Genomic DNA, 20,635 nt, shown 5'->3' with positions numbered 1-20,635 from the left:
AGCGATGTAGTGCTGTTCTCTCTCATCTTTCTCCCATTAACCCAATCTTAGCAGCCATTAGATAAATTATCAGTGAGGCAAACCTTAGCATTTTTTAATCTTAAGTGATTTTATATGTGTTGGTTCCTTAGTGAATCAGAGGCATTTAGTCAAGGATTGACTCACATCCTTTCCTGGGGCTGCCATGAGGTCTATTGCAGTGAAAAGATGATAATGAAGAGTGAATATTATTAATTGGACTTGATGAATGAATTAGTAGTGGAGGAGGGGGGGGGGGGGTCTTATGTCTGGAATTCTGGTTCAGTTATATGTCTTCAGATTTTACTTGGGTTCCACTATAGCTTCATTAGGACATCATATTTTTGTTTCATACATGTAGTAAATAAACCCATTTATAAGGGTTGCTGTGTACTGCTGTTCCACTGCTTTTCTCCACCCCAGAGGTGACTTTTGGACACAGTTCCCCTTCCCATTGTTAACAGAGCCAGTGCTTGTGGCTCATTCCTTCATTCTTCTTTTCAATACCTACAAAAAATGCAGTTAAGAAAATAAGGCAATATCTCTTTTATTGGTGTGTTTTGTTTGTTTGGTAGTTGTTGTTGTTGTTTTATTTTGTTTCCTGGTGTATCTGGCCTTTCCTGGTCAAGGAACTATTAGTTTTGCCAGAACAGTTATGCAGGTTGGAATGTAAAAATCCCAGACTTAACCCTGCAGCAGTAATGGCATGCAAAAAACCAAGATGTGGAGATGATTTATTCTGATGGTGTAGCTTGCCTTTTAAGGAGATGATTTAGTGAGTTCTTTTGCCTATATGAACTGTATCTCCACCTGGGGAGCTATGCCAGAATAGCTGTTCCATAAACCCTTTGCTGTGAACAACAGCCTTTGTCCTGGAATTCAGTCCTCATGAGTAGGTAAGCAGTGAAGTACAGAAACTGTGTGGGAGAACGAGAGTGGCACTGTGGACCAGATTCCAAGATAAGGAAGTAGGGCTAAATACAGGCAAGGGTTAGCCTTTGGCTCCTGCAGTGTCCTCACTTAGTAACAAAAATACCTGAACTGTATAAAATAGTACACAGATCCAGTAAGCTGAGGATGCAGGAATCCCTCTGTGGAATCTGGATGTTAACAGGCATCTGCTGCACAGTGCCCATTGCTTGCCCTGCCAGTCAGTCTGATTTCCTCCCCAGCTAGAGCCATCAGCTGTCTTGTTTGTATTCAGTCCATGAGTTCTTCAGAGGAGGTGGGTTTTCAAAAGTAAGTTCTTCACCCTGCTTCTATTTGGGCTCCCCAGGCCCTGGATATCTGGCAGAAATAGCCTCTTAAATCCCAAGAGGTATAAGCTCACTTGTGCTCCAAAGAATAGTAATCCTAACAAAATCTCTATTTTATATGTCAAATGTTTACTTTTAGCTGAATTATGCCCATTCATTGAGAAAACTAATAATACTTTGCTCTTCACAATGTAGCTTATCAGTGAATCCTGATATATATTTTATGCAAAACATTAAAAGGTGGTTGCTTATCTTTTCATTTACCTTTTTTTTTCCCCTTCATGTTCCTGCATTCCTATGTTTTGAGATAAGGTGAACAAAAGTTCTCCAGCTGCTATCTCTGAGCTACGCATTCAGCAATACCTTCACTGTGTTCTTTCTGATTCACTCCCTCCAAGGTGAATGGTCCCAGTCTTTTTAAATTTCCTTCTCACAAGGGCTCTTCCCAATCCCTGATCTTGTAGTCAACCATCATTGTCCTGTGCCACATAAAGAAGCAGCAGTCACAGTAATAACTCAAACAATAACCCCTCCAGATCTGGTGTTCTGTCAGTCCTGGGCATTGTTAAGATGGAGATCCTGAGTGCAAACACAAGCAGTGGAGTCCCCATGAACCAAATGCAGACAATACCCAACCCACATTTAAAAACTAATAATTTTTTTTTTAAATCCTGTTTCAAAAGACCTGCTTGGTATCCAAGTGAAATGAGAATGAAATGCGACTAGCAGCCTTGTGACTGTTGTGTTGTATAACAAGATAAAAAGTGCTTGGGATTTGTGGATTGAGCTTTTTTTCATTTGTCTTCCAGAGGTTAAAGTCCACTGCAAGCAGTGACCGATACAATTCCCTGTGTAAGTCAGGCTGGACTGCCTGTGCCTCAGGTTCTAACAGCAGGGGAGTTTGTGCAAGAGCACCTTGGTAGGTGTTTGTGTGGATTTCTCTGTGGTCCCTTGTGATGATCCTAAGAAGCAGGAGGAGATCCAGAATTGTCTGAAAGCCAGGATTCTTTGAAATCCCAGAGAAGTAATGATGAGCAATGTGGCTGAACCTGCTAGCCTGCTTCCCATTCTGCTTCTTGTATGTGTCCAAGAAGCTGCCTCCAGTTTATACAATTGCACTCTAGTAAACAATTTTGCAAGCAGCCATGGGCAGCAGATGTTACTCATGCCTGTGTGAACACTTCAGTGTTTTTACAACAGGGATGATCCTCAGATTGAGTCCTGTTAAACAATGGATGTACCCACCAGAAGTCCCACTGGTCACAGCCATTCTGCTACAGCTTGCTCAAAACACTTTGAAGGATGAGCAAAATAAAATTAGATGGCTTAAGTGGCTGCAACCCCAGCTGTGTCCCCACTGCCCAATTCCCAGAAGGTCATCCCTGCAGCCAGGCTGGCTGTGGAAGGCAACTCCAGAGCTGCTGTAGTGACAGCCCATTCTTCAGGGTGTTAATATTTGTCTGGCTCCTCTGTGAAACAGTTTAGGAAGCTTAACCAGAATAAAAATGTGCACTTTTCCATCTGAAGAATTATTTTTTAGTTTAATTTCTCAAATGGGCTCTGAGAAGCAGTAGTGTTGCTGTGAGGGCAGGGCAGAGAGAGATACCTTCCCTTTTGGGAGCAGCCATTACGTCAGTTTTGCTGCCTCACAAAACTATACCCTATGGTTATTTTTGGTGCTAGACTGCCTTAATTTTCTGGAGAGTGAATGAAGGATTAGCATAGTGTGCTTATGACATTTGGAAACTAAGCTTTCAGAAAAAAAAATCATAATTCAGCATGTGCTGAAATGGATATGTTTAAATTGCTAGGGATGGGAAAGATGAGTAAAATATGAAATTTTTACAATTCAGCTAGGGGGTTAAATCTTTTTTTAATTTTTCGGGTTTTGCTGCTTTTTAAGACCTCTAACCCAATGCCTACTATCCAGCTGCCTCTAGAGAGAGAAGTCTTTAAAGAGACCAGCTTTGTACCTATAAATAATGTACACAGCAGAGTACAAAAATGGAGTCAAGGAGAAGCTCCTCCTTACCTGAATGTAACTGCAGCAGCTCTGTGAGAATAGCTGTGGTCAGGCTGTGAGCAGCACTCGTACCCTGTCATCCATCTTGGCTAAACTGCTTCTGAGAACTAATTCTGAGATTCCAACACTTGAATATCAACTGGTAAATCCCAACTGCCTTGTACTGAAACACATGAGATGCCAGCAGCCAAACGTGGCAAGGTTTTGAACAGTGTGGTTATAATCCTACTTGGAACTAAAGGTCTGCTGGAGTGCTTTGTTAAGTTGGATGTGCTGGAATATGGAGAATTTCTCAAGTCTGAACCCCTGCTATAAATGAAAACACTGTGGCAAAAAAATGTAAATAAATGCCACACATATTTTGTGTAAGAGCCCTTCCCAATATCTATAAATATGGTAATTTTGGGGTTTCCCAGTTTTGAGTTTTAAACAGGACATAGACACATGAAATATTACAAAGCAAGCATTTTATTTTTTTCATGGATTAATTTTACAATTTCACTTTTAACTTACCTGAAAACAATTAATGGAAACTAAATGTAGTGTTTTAAAGAGGATTGCCTTTGAAAGAAAATAATTTGTTCTTGAAAAAATAACTTCAATAGCTTCTCAATTTAACTGCATTTTAATATGAATACAAAACTCATCCTGGGTCAGGCTCTCCAGGAAAACTTTCTCATGATTCCTGTAGCAGTTGATTCATTCCATGCTGCCTTAATTTTGCAGCTTTAAATGGCAGGTTCTCTGCAAAGCCATCCACTTCAAAGCTTCATAAAACAGAGCTTTGAATAAATTACTGAGTTAGAAATTACACTGGCTGTGCCCAGCTTTGTGCCTGGATGTGGGAATACTTGGCACTGGGTGTGGAATTCCAAGGAAAATTGCCTCTTTGTTGGCTTGCCAAAGAGCAGCAAGGAGGAAAACTGCTGCAGATGAGCAGACACGGAAATCTCCAGCTTCCCTTTCCAGAGAACACATCCTGAAGAACTGTTGAATATTAATACACATTATAACTGGTGCAACACTGGGCAAACAGTGGGATTGACAGGAACTCGTGCTTCTGGAGGGGACATGTCCCAGTGTGGCCACGGGGCAGCACTGCCTGCTGGAACCACTCTTACCTTTAAAATGCATCCCTGAGGATGCCACTGGAATCAATGGGCAGTGGAGAAGGCCCAGCGTGTGTGGACACACCATGTTGGGGTGTGGGATGCCCATGCTTCATGAGGCCCAGGCTGCATTATTTTGGATTTATTTTCTCTCTTTTGCAAGCTTTAGATAATCTAATACTGATAACAAGACACGTCTAAGCAGTGACATAGTTGCTTTGTCTTTCACAAAGAGACAGCCCACCTTCCTCTGTATTCAGATTTCTGGTATGTGTGTGTGGAGACGATTTGTCTATAACTGTTTGCTTTCTTCAGAGTCTTTTGAAGTTTAAATCTTCAAGCCAACTCCCTATATTAAAAATAAATTCTTCCAAGCCACCAATAAAATGTCAGCTGTGATTAAAGCCCGACTCCTCATTTTAAGACTTGTCTCCTAAGCACTGTGAGGTCACTCAATGAGTCAGCTTTTGAAAGGACCAGGACCGTTATTGTTTGGGTAAAGCCCAAAGTTCATCATTGCTTGCTTAAATGGTTTCATCACGTTTTAAATGGATTTGCATTGTGCTGAAAGAAATGTAAACTGCAGGAATGATTTGGCAGAGAACTTGTGATATTTCAGGCACCTCAAATCTTGAAAAAACCCTCTGTATTAATGTCGAAGTTGGTATTTCTGGTAAGGAAAAGCTTTACCTCCTGTGTAGTAAAGAGGAGGGTGAAGTGGGAAGCTCTGTCTGAGGCATAAACTTTCAACTGTGTTCTCTTAAAATAAAGCTTGGGAACTGTAAAATCTCCAGACAAGGGCTCTTGTACAGTGCCAAAGTCTGATAGGGCTTTTCTAGACACATGAACTTCATTAATTTTATTCATTAAAATAGTGAGGAAATAGAACAGAGGATTAAGCTGCAAGGAAAAGCCTTGAGAAGCAAGTGCATACTGTTTTCAGGACTATCTGTGGAGCCCGTTTATATTACACACATTAAATGTAATAGTCTTTAATTACATGAACACATTTTATTTTGTCACTTTTCCTCCCTGTTTGCTGCAGTGCACACTGTTGGGACTATTTGGAGGCAATTAATCACACCAGAGCAGCAAATAAGTTAGAGCAGGACTCTATCTCCAGCCTGTGTCAGTCGTGGATCTCCCCATTCTCTCTGCCCTTTTCCTACATTCCTAATTAACTCCTCCCTCAGTTCCTCACTGATCCATACAACCCAAACCCCTTTATATCAGTGCCGTCTGGAGAATTGGGCCTCGGTTTGGAGGAGGAATCCCGAAACAGCAGTTGAATGTCTTGCCCTCCTGCAGTGGAGGCTGGCTGGAGCAGAGGCGGAAGTTCAGGTCATTTAGCTGCCACCACCCAACTCGGAACATGCTTAGGTGGGGATGATCAGAGATTGAAATAGTATGAAATCTGTTACAAATTCTGTCAAGTTTCAAGAGTTCTCCTCCTTACACTCTCGGGCTTCCGCATCAACCTTTGATTTTTGTTAAGCATCAGTCAAACCTCCGGTGCTTCTCTCGGAGGTGGACAGGTGCATTTGTCGAGCCCACCTTTCCCGGACCGGCTGGGTCCGTGCGGGGAGCGGCGGGTCCGCCCGGGCGGCTGCGGGTGGAGCCCTGGAGCCGGGTGAGCTCCGGCTGCCGCGGGAGCGCTGCAGCTCGGCCCGGCAGCGATTCGGGGCGCTGCTGCTGCTGCTGGGAGCCCGGGCGCTCACGGTGTTCACATCCCTGCCCAGATCCCCTCCGCTGGGGCTGTTCCAACCCTCTCCACCTGCCCCGGGGCGCGGTTCACCCGCTTCATGACGGCAAAACGCGGCTTTGCGGCATCCCGGGCAGCCCTCCTCCCGGTGACCCTGCGGTGAAAGCCCCCCGGGGCCGCACGCCGCTCCCCGCCGCTTATGGAACGCTCCAACGGCGAGGGCCGGGGACGGAGGCGGCTCTGCCGTGGCCGCTCATTCTGGCTCTGCGGCGCTAGCACGGGGAGAGGGCGAAGCGCGCCCGTCCCCGGCAGCCTCACCTGCCGCTGGCCCGGGGAGGGGGCGGCCGGGCGGGTCCGCGCTGGCCGGGCCGGCTCTCCCCCGGCCGCGGTGCGGCGGGGCGGGGCGGGGCGGGGGGCGGGCGCGGCGGCGCCGCTCGCTGATTGCAGGGCGGGCGCTGCCAGTCCACCGCCTCCCCCGCGCCAGCCGCGTCCCCGCGCCGGAGCCGCACGGCCCAGCAGCGAGCGCCCAGCCCGGCCCGGCCCCGCCAGCCGCCCCCCATGGAGGAGCAGCCCCACCACCACCATCACCACCACCACTATTACTACTACGGGCACCACCACCACCACCCGCAGAGCGCCTACCTGCCGCCGCCCGACGGCCGAGCCCAGCCTAAGCCGCCGCTCCGCCACGAGCACAAGCACGGCGGCCCGCAGCACACGGAGGCGCCGAAACGGAGACCAGGTTGGAGCGGGCAGCGGGACGGGGCCTGTGACCTTCGCGGGGCGGCGGTGGGGCCCCCCTTCTCTCCCTCCTCCTCCGCCGCCGCCGCCGCCTCCCCCGGCCCGGCTCGAAGCTTCTCCGCCGCGCTGGGGCCGCTTCCTGTCCGCCATGTTGGGGCTGCGGGAGCCGCGGGCCCGCCGGCACCGCCGCCCGCCGGCACGTGGGGCCGGGCCGCGCTGCCCCCGCCGGCCGGGCCCCGGGGGCGCGGGGGGGCGCGGGGGGCGGCCGGGCGATTGATGAGCGCCAGGATCAATGAGTCAGAGCAGGCGGAGGGGCCCGGCCCCGCCGGCGGCGGCGGGAGGCGGCGCGGCCCTGCCCGGCCCGGCCCAGGGCGCTCGGCCGCCTCCTCCCCGCCGGGGCCGGGGCTGCGGCCCTCGGGCCGTGCCGAGCCGCCGCCGGCCGGGCGGCAGTGCCGCAGAGGCGGTGGCCGGTCAGCGGCGCGGGGGGAGCCGATCCCGGGCAGGGCCGGAGCCCCCGCCGCGTTCCTGGGGGGCTCCCCGGCTCCAACAGTCCCTCTGGGGGGGTTTCTGCGGGGTCACAGCGAGTGCGTGGCCGCCAGGCGACCCGAGTGCCGCGTACATTTTGGTTTTTTTTTCCTTCCCTTGAATTTTCCTTTTACATAACGAGGCGGGAGGTGGGAGGGGGCCTGGTAGCAGCAGAGCGGGGTCGGCAGTGCCCCATGTGCAGCCTGGGCAGCCAGGGAGGGACCTGATCGGGCACACGCTAAAATAAGTTACCGAGCAAAAATAAGTTGAGAAGTCATTTCACTGTTTGCAGCGTGCCCAGGGTTTTAATGTGTGCCTAGGCTGGCACCCCTCCCTTCCCAGCTCTGAAACGGTTTGTGAGCTTGCCAGATCCTCTTCACCTGTTCTTCTTATCGTCCTGGTTTTTTTCCTCTCCCCTAAATTTTGGTTGCTGCACCTCCGTGTCCAGGCCAAGGCCAGCTGTGCCAAATGTTGATTTGGAGAAAACTCAGGCAGCTGAGCTGTGAATGCTTGAGAATTGGAACTAGAAACTGCTGACACACTGACTTACTGAAATGGATTTTGTTCTTCATTTTATTCTTTCACTCCTCATCTGCAATGGTCTTATGACCACTCTTATTGTTTTGTTTCATTAACAAGTGGTGTCAGAAGTCTTGAGTCATAGAAGGTCAGCTGTAACACTGCTCTTAAAAGGGCTTCCTCTTCATGCTATTCTGAAATACTTCATTTTAGAGGATCCCACCGTTCTTGTTCTCTCTGGGGTGAAGTATTTATGGTTAATTTTCTTAACAACATATTTGAAAGATATAGTGGAAGTTGTGGTGGTTACAGATACTTGCATGTAGTAAAATCCTTTTTGATCCCCCTCGGCAAACTCAGTTGTGGAATTTCTGTAAAGATTCCTACAAGGATTCTTGTGTTCCCGACTTGCACAGAACTTGAGCTGTTACATCTGCCAGACATCTGAGGCTCCAGGATGTGAGGGTAACAATGATTTTTTTAGTTACAGCACTTAATTTCAACAACATCAGCAACAACAAAAACATTCTTCTCCCAAGCTGGAGTTTTGCCCGCTCCAGTTGTTGAGGGACTCCCTCTCTGTGCTGACTCGGTGCCACCGTGGCTGCAGATGGAGCCTTAGGTGGGTCAGTGGCTGTGGGGGCTGTGAGGCTCCCCAGCCTGGGGAAGGAGGACGGATGAGTCAGAGGAGCTGCGGGTGCAGGAGGGATCCCTCTGCAGCTGGAGTGTCTTTGTGGGGCCGGGCTCTGTGTGCTCTCCCCGTCCCCACTGGGGCTCCAGGGCTTCTCCTGGGGCTTTAGCCAGGGTCCTCGAAAGCAGCAGGCCTCTGGCCAGAGATGTTTAAAAAGGAAAAAGCAAAGAGGAAGTTGGGGTGGCTCAGTGTGGACTGTCCTGGGCTTCCAGCTCTGCTTGAATTGCACTCCCAGAACCATGGGACCTGGAGTGAACTTCAGAAGGGAAGAGTAAAGCTCAGTCTACAGCACAATCTCATGGTTTTATGAATTGAAATCTCCAGCAAGTACTTTATTTCTTGGGTCTCAGGCTCATACCAGCTCTCCTGGGGACTCTGAAATACAAGTTTTTCAGTGGGGAAGAGACCCATTGCTAGTGGCAGCAGAAGGGCCTTGCAGGGATGCATTTCTTAGTTCTGTCACCTTTTCAGTGCTCAGGAGCATGTGTAGGGAGGTGCTGGTCACTATTCTGAAATGTAGTGAGGAGGAGATGTGGCCACATTTTCTTCCCTCCATCTTCCAGCTGGACTTGCACATATCCTTTTGGAAATAATGTGCTTTTTTTCCCCCACTCCTTAACTGAGATGGCATTTGGGAGGAGGTCTGCTGGTGTTGCAGGCCCAGGAGCTGATGGAGACGGTAGGAGTTGTCCCTTGTTCACAGTGTGTATCCTGAGCCTCCACAGATCTTGTCACAAAAGCAGTGGATCCCGCTGTCTTGAAGCATCCTGGGAATTAATTTTTTCCTCTCTGTGACCTGGAAATAGTAGCTGATGAAATAGCTTTCCAGCTTGCCAGTGATCTTCAGTACAGTATATTTACCTGGCATAGTATCTGTATTTTCTTTTGCTTTGTTATGTTATCTGTATGTCACTCAGTTATGCGGGAGGCAGTCATGGCTGGTCCTTCCTGCTTAACCCTTCTTGCTGTGCGTTCCAGCAAATAAATTTATGCAGCTTTACCTCAGAGACTAGATATTTTCCTATTTTAAAATGTCTGCATGAGGAAACTGGATATGTTTGGGGCTGACTGCAGCTTTCTGCAATGACAAGTCTAACATTTCACATTCTAATTCTTGCCTTTTGCTGTTTTTGGCTTCCCTCTAGGCTACGGAGAGCTGAATGGTAACGCAGGAGAACGAGAAGTGTCCCTGAAGGGCCTGTGCTCTGATGAAGCCACCGCCCCAGGATCCAGGGTACCCAATGGCAGCCAGCAGCTCGTAGATTCTAATGTCACCCCAAAGCAGACTGTGAAGGCCGGTGCTTTGGGGAAAGCTGGAATCAAAACCAAGAACTTCATTCAGAAAAATAGCATGGACAAAAAGAATGAGAAGTCCTACGAAAACAAACACAGAGAAAACCAGTCCTCAGACAAGCCAGAGGGAGTGTCTATTCCAAACGGCGTGGTGACCAACAATTCCAGCTACATCACAAATGGCTACGTAGGCAAAGGGGCCGATAACGATGGCAGCGGCTCCGAGAGTGGATATACCACACCTAAAAAACGGAAAGGCAGGCGCAACAGTGCCAAGGGTTGTGAGAACTTGAATCTAGTACAGGACAAAATAATGCAGCAGGAGGTCAGCGCACCAACCTTGAAACAGGAACTTGAGAGTTTCAAGCCTGATTATAGTGAACAAAAGGGGAACCGAATTGAAAATACTAAGCCTGTTTGGAAATATGAGGCTGGGGCTGGTGGAGCAGGCAGGGGAAAGCCTGGGCTCGGGGATGTACCACGGAAAAACTCTGATGCCAAACCTGGGATTAGCAGCAAGAAGTTTGATGACCGGCCCAAAGGGAAACACACATCGTCGGCTACGTCTAAAGAGGACTCATGGACCTTATTTAAACCACCCCCAGTTTTTCCAGTGGACAATAGCAGTGCTAAAATTGTTCCCAAAATTAGTTATGCAAGTAAAGTTAAAGAAAACCTCAACAAAGCAGCTCAAACCCCATCTACGTCATCCTCATCGTCTTCATCATCTGCTGGGGAAACTCAGGCCCAAACATCAAGTCGACTGTCCCAAGTCCCCATGTCTGCTATGAAATCTGTCACCTCTGCCAGCTTCTCCAACGGGCCAATCCTTGCTGGGACTGATGGAAGCGTGTATTCCCCGGGGGCCCAGCCACTGCTCTCCACTGCTGCTAGTACTGTACCATCGACCTCCTCCTCCTCCTCTGAGTCTGTACCCCAGGACATGAGTACAACTTCGACAGCCCTCGAACAAAAGAAATCTGGCCTTTTTATCTACCCTTCAAATATGCAAACTGTGCTCCTGGGGACAGCGCAAGTCGATTTCCCTTCGCAGACGAATCAACAGAACCTGGGGGATATCTTCCAGAATCAGTGGGGCTTGTCTTTCATAAACGAGCCCAGTGCTGGACCTGAAACCGTTGTGGGGAAATCTGCGGATAATCAGTTAATGGAAGTGACATTTCAAGGGGAATATCCTGCCACTTTGGTTTCACAGTGTCCTGAAATCATTCCCTCAGGAACTGAACAACCTGTGTTTCCTAAGGCTTATGAGCTGGATAAACGGACTAGCCCTCAAATTCTTAGTGCTGTTCTTAAGCCTGGGACTGCTGTTGAGGGTGGTGTCTTAGCTTTGGAGTCGCATCACACAGGTGACCTACAAAAGGCAGACACCGGTAGCCAAGGTGCTTTAGTGTTTCTTTCAAAAGACTATGAAGTAGAGAATCCTCTGGCCTCTCCTACGAACAATTTGCTAGCCTCCGCCAAAGAACAGAGGTACCAGAGAGGCCTAGAAAGGAAAGATAGCTGGGGTTCTTTTGACCTGAGGGCTGCTATTCTATATCACACTAAAGGTAATGGCTTAACTTGCTGCCTAAGGGCGTTCTCTTCTTTTTTTATTTTATTTTTAGAAGTGCAATATTCTAACATGGTATGTTCCTTCCAGCAATTCTAATTGTTTTAAAAATGACCCTTTTCTTTGCTTGCATATCCTCTCATGGCAATAACGGTCTGGGGAAGTTACTCAAAGGGTTGTTTAATTAATGTTAAGCGGTATTTGTTTCCCTGTTCCCGCGGACAAGCATGAGTGATGTTGAGAGAGATGATACTTAGCAGGTCCTCGTAAGCCACCGAGCATTGGAAGGAGTTAAATGTGTGGTTGCAGCTGCTCTGTTCCAGCTGTACCAGGTGATATTCTGTCTCTGTGAAGGCTTCATAGTCTGTACTCACACCTCTGCCACCAAAGTGTTGCAGCTTCTCCCCTGGGCAGATCAGACCATGAAATCATGGCTTTGAAGGAAGAAGAAATTATTCCTACGACTGTAGGTGTGATTTATTTTTCTAAGTGTGCCCCACACACACTTTTTCCCTGCCCCTGAGTATTATGGCAGCAGCAAGACCAATCTTTTCTTATCAGCTCCTCTGTGAGCTGCAGATTAAATTCTCTCCTTGTCTTTGTAGGCCACATCTTTCAGATGATTTTATTGCTTTCATGAAGTCCTTTGTAGTCCAGCTCCCTTTTTTTCCTGTTTTTTTTTTTTTTTTTTTTTTTTTGAGATTGAAATGACTCAAATGTGATACAGACACTTTAAAAAGGGAACGAAGAGAGGGAAGCCTGTGGCATGGCTTGCTTTCTGCTTTAGCCTCAGCCCCACAAGCTCTGAGGACTTAAGGCAGTTTTTGGCTTTTGGTGCTGGCTCAGTGTTAGCAGGAGCCTGGTTGGGTGTTCCCTTTTGTCACAGTGTCTCTCACTCTTGTCCAACTCTTTGTCACTCACTCTTGACCAACACTGGGGCAGTTCCTTTTTCTGACCCCCTTCCCTCTCCCTGCTCCCCTCTGCAGAGAGTGGCTACTTGGCTTTGGCAAATTTGCTCTTTTCACCCTCTGCAAAGTTCTTGAATTACCACTTCACAAACTCTGTATGGCATAAACCCGAATGCCTTCCTGTAACAGTAACAAGCCCAGTCATTTAAAAATAATAACTCCAAATATTTTTTCCAGGTCATCTCCCTCTCAAGATGTTAACATTTCAAGCTCTAGTATTCTTGAGAACAGTGTTCATCAATTGATTTTATCTGGTCCTCTCCCTTCTGCTCAGTTTATTCCAGCATTAAAGCAGGCTTTCTAGTCTCATTTTTGTGTCTGCTTGTACTTTAAATCCCAGCTTCCCATCAGAAAGCATAACATGGAAGAAAATCCTGGGTGATCCTTTTCTTAATTTTGCAAATATTCCCTAGACTTCTGTTTGCCTCTGTGTTGTCAGCCTGAACTTGTGGAGCAGCAATTGTGCTGCCAGCAAGGCTCATCAGCTCTCCCATTCTCACTTGCTGTGAAAGGCAGACCTCAGTGAAACAATAGGAACAACAGGAAAATAAAGAACACTCCCATCCCATGTCCTCTCAAGGAGGTGTTAACTTCAAAGCCTGGCTGCCTTGAGCTCTTCCAAACACAGGAGTTAATTACATTTGTTGGCAAGAATGGCCACTTAAAGCACCCGTTAAAATACTGTTCTCTGCTCTTCTTCTGCATGTGAATGGTCTCGCTTTGAGCATCCAGAGCAAACATCCTCATGATGGCCTGGGGATACCCGATCCTGCCCCGGCACTCATCTCTGCTAATTTCTTTTTCACCTTATGTATGTGCCATCGTCAGGGTGTTACTTAGGGGTAAAAGATGATGGCTGTTTCTAATCAGCATTGTCATTAATGCAGTGATGGGGTGCTCCAAACACCTTGGGTTTGTCTTTCTCCTATTTAGTGTTCAAAAGCTTTACAAAGCAAGAGATCAGGCCAGGTCTTAGTACTTTTGTAATGATGGTGGGTGTTGCATTTCATCCTTGGGGTGAGATGGGTTAAGGGATATTTGGAGGGAAGGTGTCTCCTGTCCTCTCTTCATGGCCGTGGTCCTGCAGCAGAGCCCACCCTGGCTGTGAAATGCCTCAAAAGCAGAACTGCCGGGTGTGATTGCAGGACAGCAGTGCGGGGGTTAATTCCCACACTGTGCTCTCCGTTTATCTTGGGCTCTTTTCCTGAGGTCCAGCTCCAAGCTAGCCAGTTCCTCTGCAGTAGGAAAAGAGCTATTTCACTCGGTTCCTTTTCACGAGCTGCCTTTTCCTCCTTGCTGGGGAGAGCCTGTGGGTTTGCCTGGGTCGGTGTTAGGGCATTCCGGGCACTCAGACTGTTTGGTTTTGATTTTGAGAATCTCGTGAACTTCTCCCTCCCAGATTGATCTGTTTGCTGTTGAGCAAAGTCTCGGTAGTTTGATCTTTGCATCTGCCCTGCCCTTGGGGTTATGAACACAAAGAGAAACGATCACAGGACAAGGACAGGGGTGAGTGTTGAGCACTCTGGGGTCCTGGTGTGTTCCCTACCCTGAGCTCCATGTGCACTGTTTTAGTGCAAGGATGAAGCCCTGGAGGCTGCAGAGAAGAATGAGCTGTAATGCGAGTGGTTGCAGTGCTTTGAATGTGACAAATGTGCACACTCTTTCCTCCACTGTTTGTGCGTGCAATTGTGACCAGGTTGTGTGGATCCCCATCCTGGACTGTAAATTTATTTGGGAAAGCCTCCAGCTTATTCAGTAGCTTTGTTCCAGCAAACCAGGCTTTCCTGTGCTTGGTTTGCCCAGCAACTGCACAGGACATTTTAAACTGTAATTGCTTCACAGCTTCCCTGTGGAAAGATGGATAGAGGAGGTGGCACCCAGAGAGGGCTGGCTCTGGTACAGTGCTCCTGTAACTCACCACAGTGTCCCTGAGTGCTGGCAGGGCTGGGTGGCTGCAGAGCACAGCGAGCTCCTGGTGCAGGATTCCTGTGTTCCTTTGCCTGTTCCCTGACTGCTTTTTCTCCAGAAGTCAGAGCACTGGAACATTCAGGATAGGATGATGATGCACTCTCTTGTTCTTCTGGGAAGCTTTTCCTGTTGGTTTCATTGTACCTCTGCTTCATGCATTGCTTCTTTCTTTTTTTTTCCCCCCTCTGTTTAAAGGGCAGAAAGACTCCCTTGATCATCTGATCTGCCTGAGTGTAAAACACGATCCTTCAGTGTGGCTGCCTTCACTGACAGCCTGTGCTGCCTGGAGTTTGTGGTGGTGCCTTGAAACGCTCACGAGTGACAGATCTGATTTACCAAGGGAGATCTGATTTAGCTCAGCACTGGTGGGCCTGCTCTGGATGTGCTTGGAGACAGGGATGGGCTTCACATGGGAGACCTGAAGGCCCAGGAAGGAGTAGTGCTCTCATTTCAAGTCATCGTCCCCTGTCTAGGTTAGAAGTTGAACTTCTGCCTTGGTGTGGCATTGCCAAAATCCCTATCTTTTTGAGGTAAAACTGATTCTTGAAGATATTTTGGTCCTTCAGATAAGGAGGCTGAGTGTATGTCAGCTTTGCTTGCATCAAAACCAGCATCTTCTTACTGCTTTAGTCCTTCTTTTAAAGACAGCTGGATGAAGCACTTCATATCAGAATAATTGTCAACACTTTGGAGAATTTTGTCATGTTCAGGCAATTGCAGTCTTCCAGGCCAGGCTGTCACTAACACTGAGCTCTAGATAGCAAGCTTTGTGGTGGGAAGCTCAATCATTTGCTTGTCCTGAGCTAAAAAGCAAATAATCGAGGCCTCCAGCTCAGCTGCAGAGCAGCGGAGACCACATGGGTGGAGGAGAGGGAACTGCAGGGTTTCCCTTGCTCTTGCCCCTGAATTTCTGCCTGTGCTGCTGCTTTGTTCCTTCTGAGCACTCAGTTGCAGCAGCATCTCTGCTTGCATGAAGAAGCAGGAGAGCAGCATGGAAAATAGAGCAAGGCAGCGTGGGCCAGCCAGGAGTGGCGTTCGCCGGAATGGTGAACTGGGTCAGAAGAAATAGCGGAGCTGTGAATTCAGCAATTTTCATCCTTTACATCAGGAGAGGGGGGAAAAAAAGCCTTGGTTTCCCATCCCCCTGTGGTGGGAAGGGGTTAGAGCTCTGCTCTCTCTGTTGGTTATGGCCTTGTGGGGCTTGAGCTGTGGGGCAAAAGCTGATTTAATTCTCCTTCCAGTCCCTGCTCTTTCCAGTTGTCAGGATGAGTACAGTGTATGCTGTACAGCCATGTGTCTCCACAGCATGGAATACTTATTCTTTGCTTTGTTTCCAGGGCAATCCCTATACTTAATCATTGTCCTGCAGGTACAAACAGCAAACAAAACATCAGACAAACAAAACATCAGACAAAAATGCTCTCTTCTTGTTATTTCTTTACTGTTGTGTTTTAGGGACAATTTTGGGATTTATAAGGACAGTGAAGTAGTAGCAAGGCATTGTGCAGACATTTCTGTTTGCAGGGGCTGCCTCTCTAGCAAGGAGAATGTGTGTAAAAGTGCCTGTCTTAGCAAGTTATTTCAGAAACACTTTTTTCCCCTCCAAGGTTATGTACCAGTCCTGCTGTAAACTTTATTGACCTATGAGGAATCCCAGCACAATTCACCAGAGTGTGCCTTAGTCTTTTCCTGACATCAAAGCTTTCCTCCAGTGACCCTTTGTTTCACTGATAGTCCCCAGAAAAAGTGGTTTAGGTGGATGTGGCCGGGACTGTCTGCCCCAGGCAGTTCCTCAGCAAACCACAAGCCTGAGGGCTGTGGAGAATCCAGATAATTGTAAAAAAAATATCCTGGAAAAGGAGAGGTTGGAAGGGGCACAGGAGGTGACCTGGTTCTGCCCATGGCTTGGAGCAGGGCTGGCTTTGATGCTGGGTTGTGCAAGGGTTTGTTGGTGGCGTTTTCTCCAGATGGGTTGGAGTCCACTTGAGAAGAAAGTTTGCTGTTTCCCCAGCCCCATGTCTGGTTTTGGGAATGGTGGCTCCTGTTGGGCAGCTCTTTGGAAAGCAGCAGTTTTGGGGCAGTATCTGAGAGACTGGATTCAGGCTGATGGTGAAGATACCCCTGTTCTCATCCAGAGTGAGCAGCTGTAGGAGTCCTTTGCTTAAACTCACTCTGGAAGCTTTATCCAGGGAAAAGAGGCTCAAGAAAAGAGCTCTGAGCTGAAAGCAGGCTTGGGGCCTCTTGCATGCCCAGTTCTTGGGGGCTGTCCTTCCTTCTACTTGGCTGGAGCCAGGCATTGGCAGCAGTGGCTCTGCTGAGCTGCCTGTCCACCAGGTCAGTCACCAAGCCACCCTGTGACAGTGGCCATGCATTTGTCCCAGTGCCTTTTGTCAGTCACAGGTGATCACAGCCTCAAGCTGGTAGGAAAACTTAACTGTATTACCAAGTAAAGCAGAATAAATCATACAATTCCATTTTAAGATTGAAAAAATCCCCTTTTCCCTTAATTTTGTGTTGCAGTTAGCCTAGGACTTTCTTTTCCCTTGTGAAGTTGTTTCACTTGGTCAGTGTGCTGCCAGGTGGAGGGGAGGACCTTGCTCTGCTGGTGGCAGGTGATATTTAGTAAGAGCTGTTATTGCATTGTTTGCTGATGGTCTTTGGTTTTGTAGCTTGGTCCTGCTGAGCATTTGCCAGCCAGTGTGTCCAGGTGTCTGGGATGTCCAGGACACTTTACACCACCCTCCCTCTCTGAAGGAGGAGAAGGGAAATTGAAGTCTGAAAAGGCTTAGCTTTGTTAGATTTTTTTTAAAACAGAGTTTTGTCAACTTGGTAATTTTTTTGTATGTTCTTTAAAGTATCTCTGTTTGTATGTCTGTATATCTGTTTGTCTTATTGTCAGATACTCTTAATACGTGGAGTTCACATCCTTGTGGTGTCCAGAGCAGTTAAAGCCAAATGAGGTGCACAAGACAATGGTCTGTGCACGGGGATATGGTGCTTCAGCTCTGCCTTGTATTTCATGCTCAAGCATTGCTCTAATGTGCAGGAACCAACAACTTGAGAGTAGTTTTCTGTCCTGTGCCTTTGGGGAAAGCTATTAAAATGGGAGATGTTCTTTAGCTGTTAGGAAATGATGCATCAAACTGCGCTGAATGGAAAACTCACTCCACAGGAGGTAATTTTAGTAGCTGGTTCATTTTACTTCAGGGGAATCTGCATCTGGCAGATGAGGGAGGCAGTCCCTCGCCAGCCTGCTTCTGTCCCTGGGGTGTTAGAGGCTGGCTACTATTCCCAAAGCACTTAGGGCTCCCCAACAGAAGTGCAAAGTGTTGCTGTTACTATCCTGACGCAAAAATAACAGACCTCGTAAAATTTTGTCAGGGGCCTTCCTTACAAAAGGTTTAATTGTGCAAGAAGGGCTGGCAATATTTATTTGCATGCAATTTCCTGCCCCAGGGAGCTGGAGATTGTAGGGGACAAAGGACAGATGAAGGGTTGGAGAAGGGAGGCGATTGATGGAGGTGACACTTGGCACACATCGTGCTGAGGCCGTGGGTTTTGTAGGGCTTTTTCTTCCTCCTTTCCTGTGCTGGTTAGTTTACTCACTGCCTTGTTTTGTGCTTTACTGCACATCCCATGTGACCTGATAATCTCTTACCATTCCCTTTTCCTAGCCCCTACCAAGGTCCTGTCACCCTTTCTGGCAGAAAAGAGACTCAGAAGTGGTTCTTGGAAGATTGTGTTCCGACTAATACCCATTTTCTATAATTTTGTCTATTGAACTTGGGCACAGGGTGCAGTCAGCATCTTAAAAAATATTCTAGCTCATGAAATTCCAACGTGATAGCAGCTCAAAGTAGTTATTTTGAATGGTTCTCTAAAGATGCATCTTTGTTTGGGGGATATTTGAAAGGAAGAGCCTTCTGTTTCTCAGCGTTAATGAAAAGAACATTTAACTTCGCTGCTATTTCTTAGGTAAACAAAAGCATGTGCATGTCCAGGGAGAACTGGGAAGGGTTTGTCTTTAGCCTACACACATGTTGTAGAGGTAAACTGTGGGAAGACCTGCAAGCCAGGTGTGTGGAGCATCACACCTTGCTCCTGGACAGTGTGTTGGCAGCAGCTCCGCAGAGACATTCTCGCAGCAGCCTTTGCCTGGTGCCTCAGCACACACATGCTGTGAACCATGTGCAGCTCGCTGTGTCCAGCACTTCTCATTTCACACTCACTAAGCATCAACTTGGAAAAATCATCTCTCCAGGCTCCTTGTTGAGGCTGTAATGTGCAAAGCAGCGTTGGAGTCAGAGTAGTAAAGCCTGAAGTTAGATTGTGATATGTAGCACTGGTGAATGGTGATGACATTTCTGATGCTCATCTTGGCTCTCTGACCCTTAAGACCATGTTACAGCTATCCCTTTGCCTTTTACTGCTGGATTATTCGTGTCAAATTTGTGTTGGGCTGGGGCTGTGCTGCTGGGTGGGAGGAGGGTTGGCTCTATTTGAAAGCCCCAGCACAACTGCCACACTTGGAAAATTAAAGTGTGTTTGGAGTGGTCTCTAATGGCAGCATCAATCTGCATAATAACAATGGTCTCCTTTTGCCTCCACAGAAATGGAAGCGGTTTGGAATTTGCAGAAGCAAGGTAAGGCTGTTGGAAGGGGTAAATGAACGAAATTGCTCTGTCTGTGGTGAGGGGGGATGAATGAGAGCAGGTTTTCTCTGTGTCTGGAGATGCCTGGGTTCAGTTCTTCAGCTCCTGTGCTTTGTAGTCTGGATTTATCTCTGTTTCAGATGACTGAAAGTCAGGACAAAAAACTTTGCTATGATGGTGAGCTGCTTGGAGAGAAGCAGGGTCTCTAGAAGAGCAATAAACCCAGTGTCAAATTAGATTTAATGACTCTTCCTTATGTGTATACAAAATTGCTTTCTATTTCTGGTGTCGGGTGTCGCATCCAATAATAAGTTTTAAATTCTGGTGTATCTCCTCAAGTCACCTGAGAGGAGATTTTTTAGTGGGAAGAGCTGTATGTGGAGACCTGTGTGCTGCTGTGGGGAGCAGGCTCTGCTCTGGGGGACCCAGCCTGGCCTTGGGGTGCCTTGGCAGGAGGGGGACATCCGAAGGAAAAATCTGTTAACAGCCAAGTACTTTGTGTTTATTTTCAGCCACAGGGCCTGAAAGTACCTTGTCCAAAACTTAGGATTCTGCTTTCTTTCCAGATCCCAAAAGGATAATCACTTATGATGAAGCCATGGATCGCCCGGATCAATGAAGGTAGCAAGACAAGACTGCCTGTTATAACCTTTCTGCAGCATTTGTGCTGTTCGTGGGGGACAAAAAGGCTTTTATGCTCCTTCTAAATCTTCAGTGCAGCAGAGGAACCATAACTAGAATCACAGGATAATATATACAAATATATATATAGTTATTTAAAAATGGCAACTGAAAGTAATTAGACTTCTTAAGGAATCTGAAAATTTATTTCAACGAGACTACACACGTGATTATTTAATCTCCGGTACTGAATAGATTTTTTTTTTTTCCATTTTTGTTTTGTTTTGTTTTTGTTTAAAGAGTGAATGCAAGTAATTAAGGAATACAGACTCAATTACAAGTCCGGTTTCAAAGTTCCTGCTGTCGTCTACATGGGCAACAGCAACCCACTGGAGAGGCATTTCCACTTGACAAGGTTTCTGTTTCTTGTTCTGTGACTGTAGTGACACACTAATCACAGGGAAATCAGGATGAATCACCATCCTTCATCTCCTCTTTCCCTTCCACCTCCCCTGCTGTTTGGTTTCTTTTTTTTTTTTTTTTTCTTCTGATTTGTTTTCCATTGAATGCTGGAGAAACACCTTGAAGTTTGCAGAGTTCTTTTTTTTTTTTTCCAGAGAATTATAATCCACATGTTTTGCCAGGAGTTAAGCAGCAATCCTATGCTGGTGATATTGTCTTAAAAGGATCATTCTGCTGAGGGAAAGATGGTAAATACTGCAGTTCTAGGATGCATGGTGAAGTCACACAGTTGACCTGGCTCCTGTTACACGTTGGACTATTGCAACTGAAGAGTTATTTCATTTTAAAAGACAACATGGAAAAATAAGCAATCTGTTTAGGCATTTAATATGGAGGAAAAAAAAAAAACAAAAACAAAAAACCCTACTGTTCCCACAGTTTAATGCCATTGTATTACTGGGAGCAAGAAAAAAAAAAAGACAAAAAAAAACTATCTTCTGCTTTCAACTGTAGG

At 47.2% G+C, this 20,635-nt stretch overlaps 1 protein-coding gene across 2 annotated transcripts; it reads left to right on the top strand.

Annotated features, from left to right (window-relative positions):
• Positions 1–6,666: 6,666 nt before the first annotated feature.
• NUFIP2 (nuclear FMR1 interacting protein 2) lies at positions 6,667–20,175 on the top strand. 2 transcript variants are annotated; one of them, XM_066563528.1, is made up of 5 exons: positions 6,667–6,850; positions 9,730–11,448; positions 18,997–19,029; positions 19,605–19,659; positions 19,960–20,175. In XM_066563528.1, exons 1-4 carry the CDS (start codon positions 6,667–6,669, stop codon positions 19,655–19,657), a joined length of 1,989 nt encoding a protein of 662 aa, XP_066419625.1. In that variant the 3' UTR covers positions 19,658–19,659; positions 19,960–20,175. The 2 variants fall into 2 exon arrangements, with proteins under 2 accessions (XP_066419625.1, XP_066419624.1); XM_066563527.1 differs by lacking the exon at positions 19,960–20,175 and having other exon boundaries at positions 19,605–19,930.
• The last annotated feature ends 460 nt before the right edge of the window (positions 20,176–20,635 follow it).

The sequence above is a fragment of the Molothrus aeneus genome, chromosome 20 (genome assembly GCF_037042795.1).
Source record: "Molothrus aeneus isolate 106 chromosome 20, BPBGC_Maene_1.0, whole genome shotgun sequence".
Classification (NCBI taxonomy): domain Eukaryota; kingdom Metazoa; phylum Chordata; class Aves; order Passeriformes; family Icteridae; genus Molothrus; species Molothrus aeneus.
Note: the sequence above shows the minus strand (reverse complement) of the source record. Positions and strands in the feature narration are given on the sequence as shown.

Bases quoted from the DNA above. Each gene is read 5' to 3' on its own strand.
- NUFIP2 (XM_066563528.1), top strand. From the start codon at position 6,667: ATGGAGGAGCAGCCCCACCACCACCATCACCACCACCACTATTACTAC. The intron at 6,851-9,729 runs GTTGGAGCGGGC...GCTTCCCTCTAG, and splicing joins GGCGCCGAAACGGAGACCAG to GCTACGGAGAGCTGAATGGT. The intron at 11,449-18,996 runs GTAATGGCTTAA...TTGCCTCCACAG, and splicing joins TATTCTATATCACACTAAAG to AAATGGAAGCGGTTTGGAAT.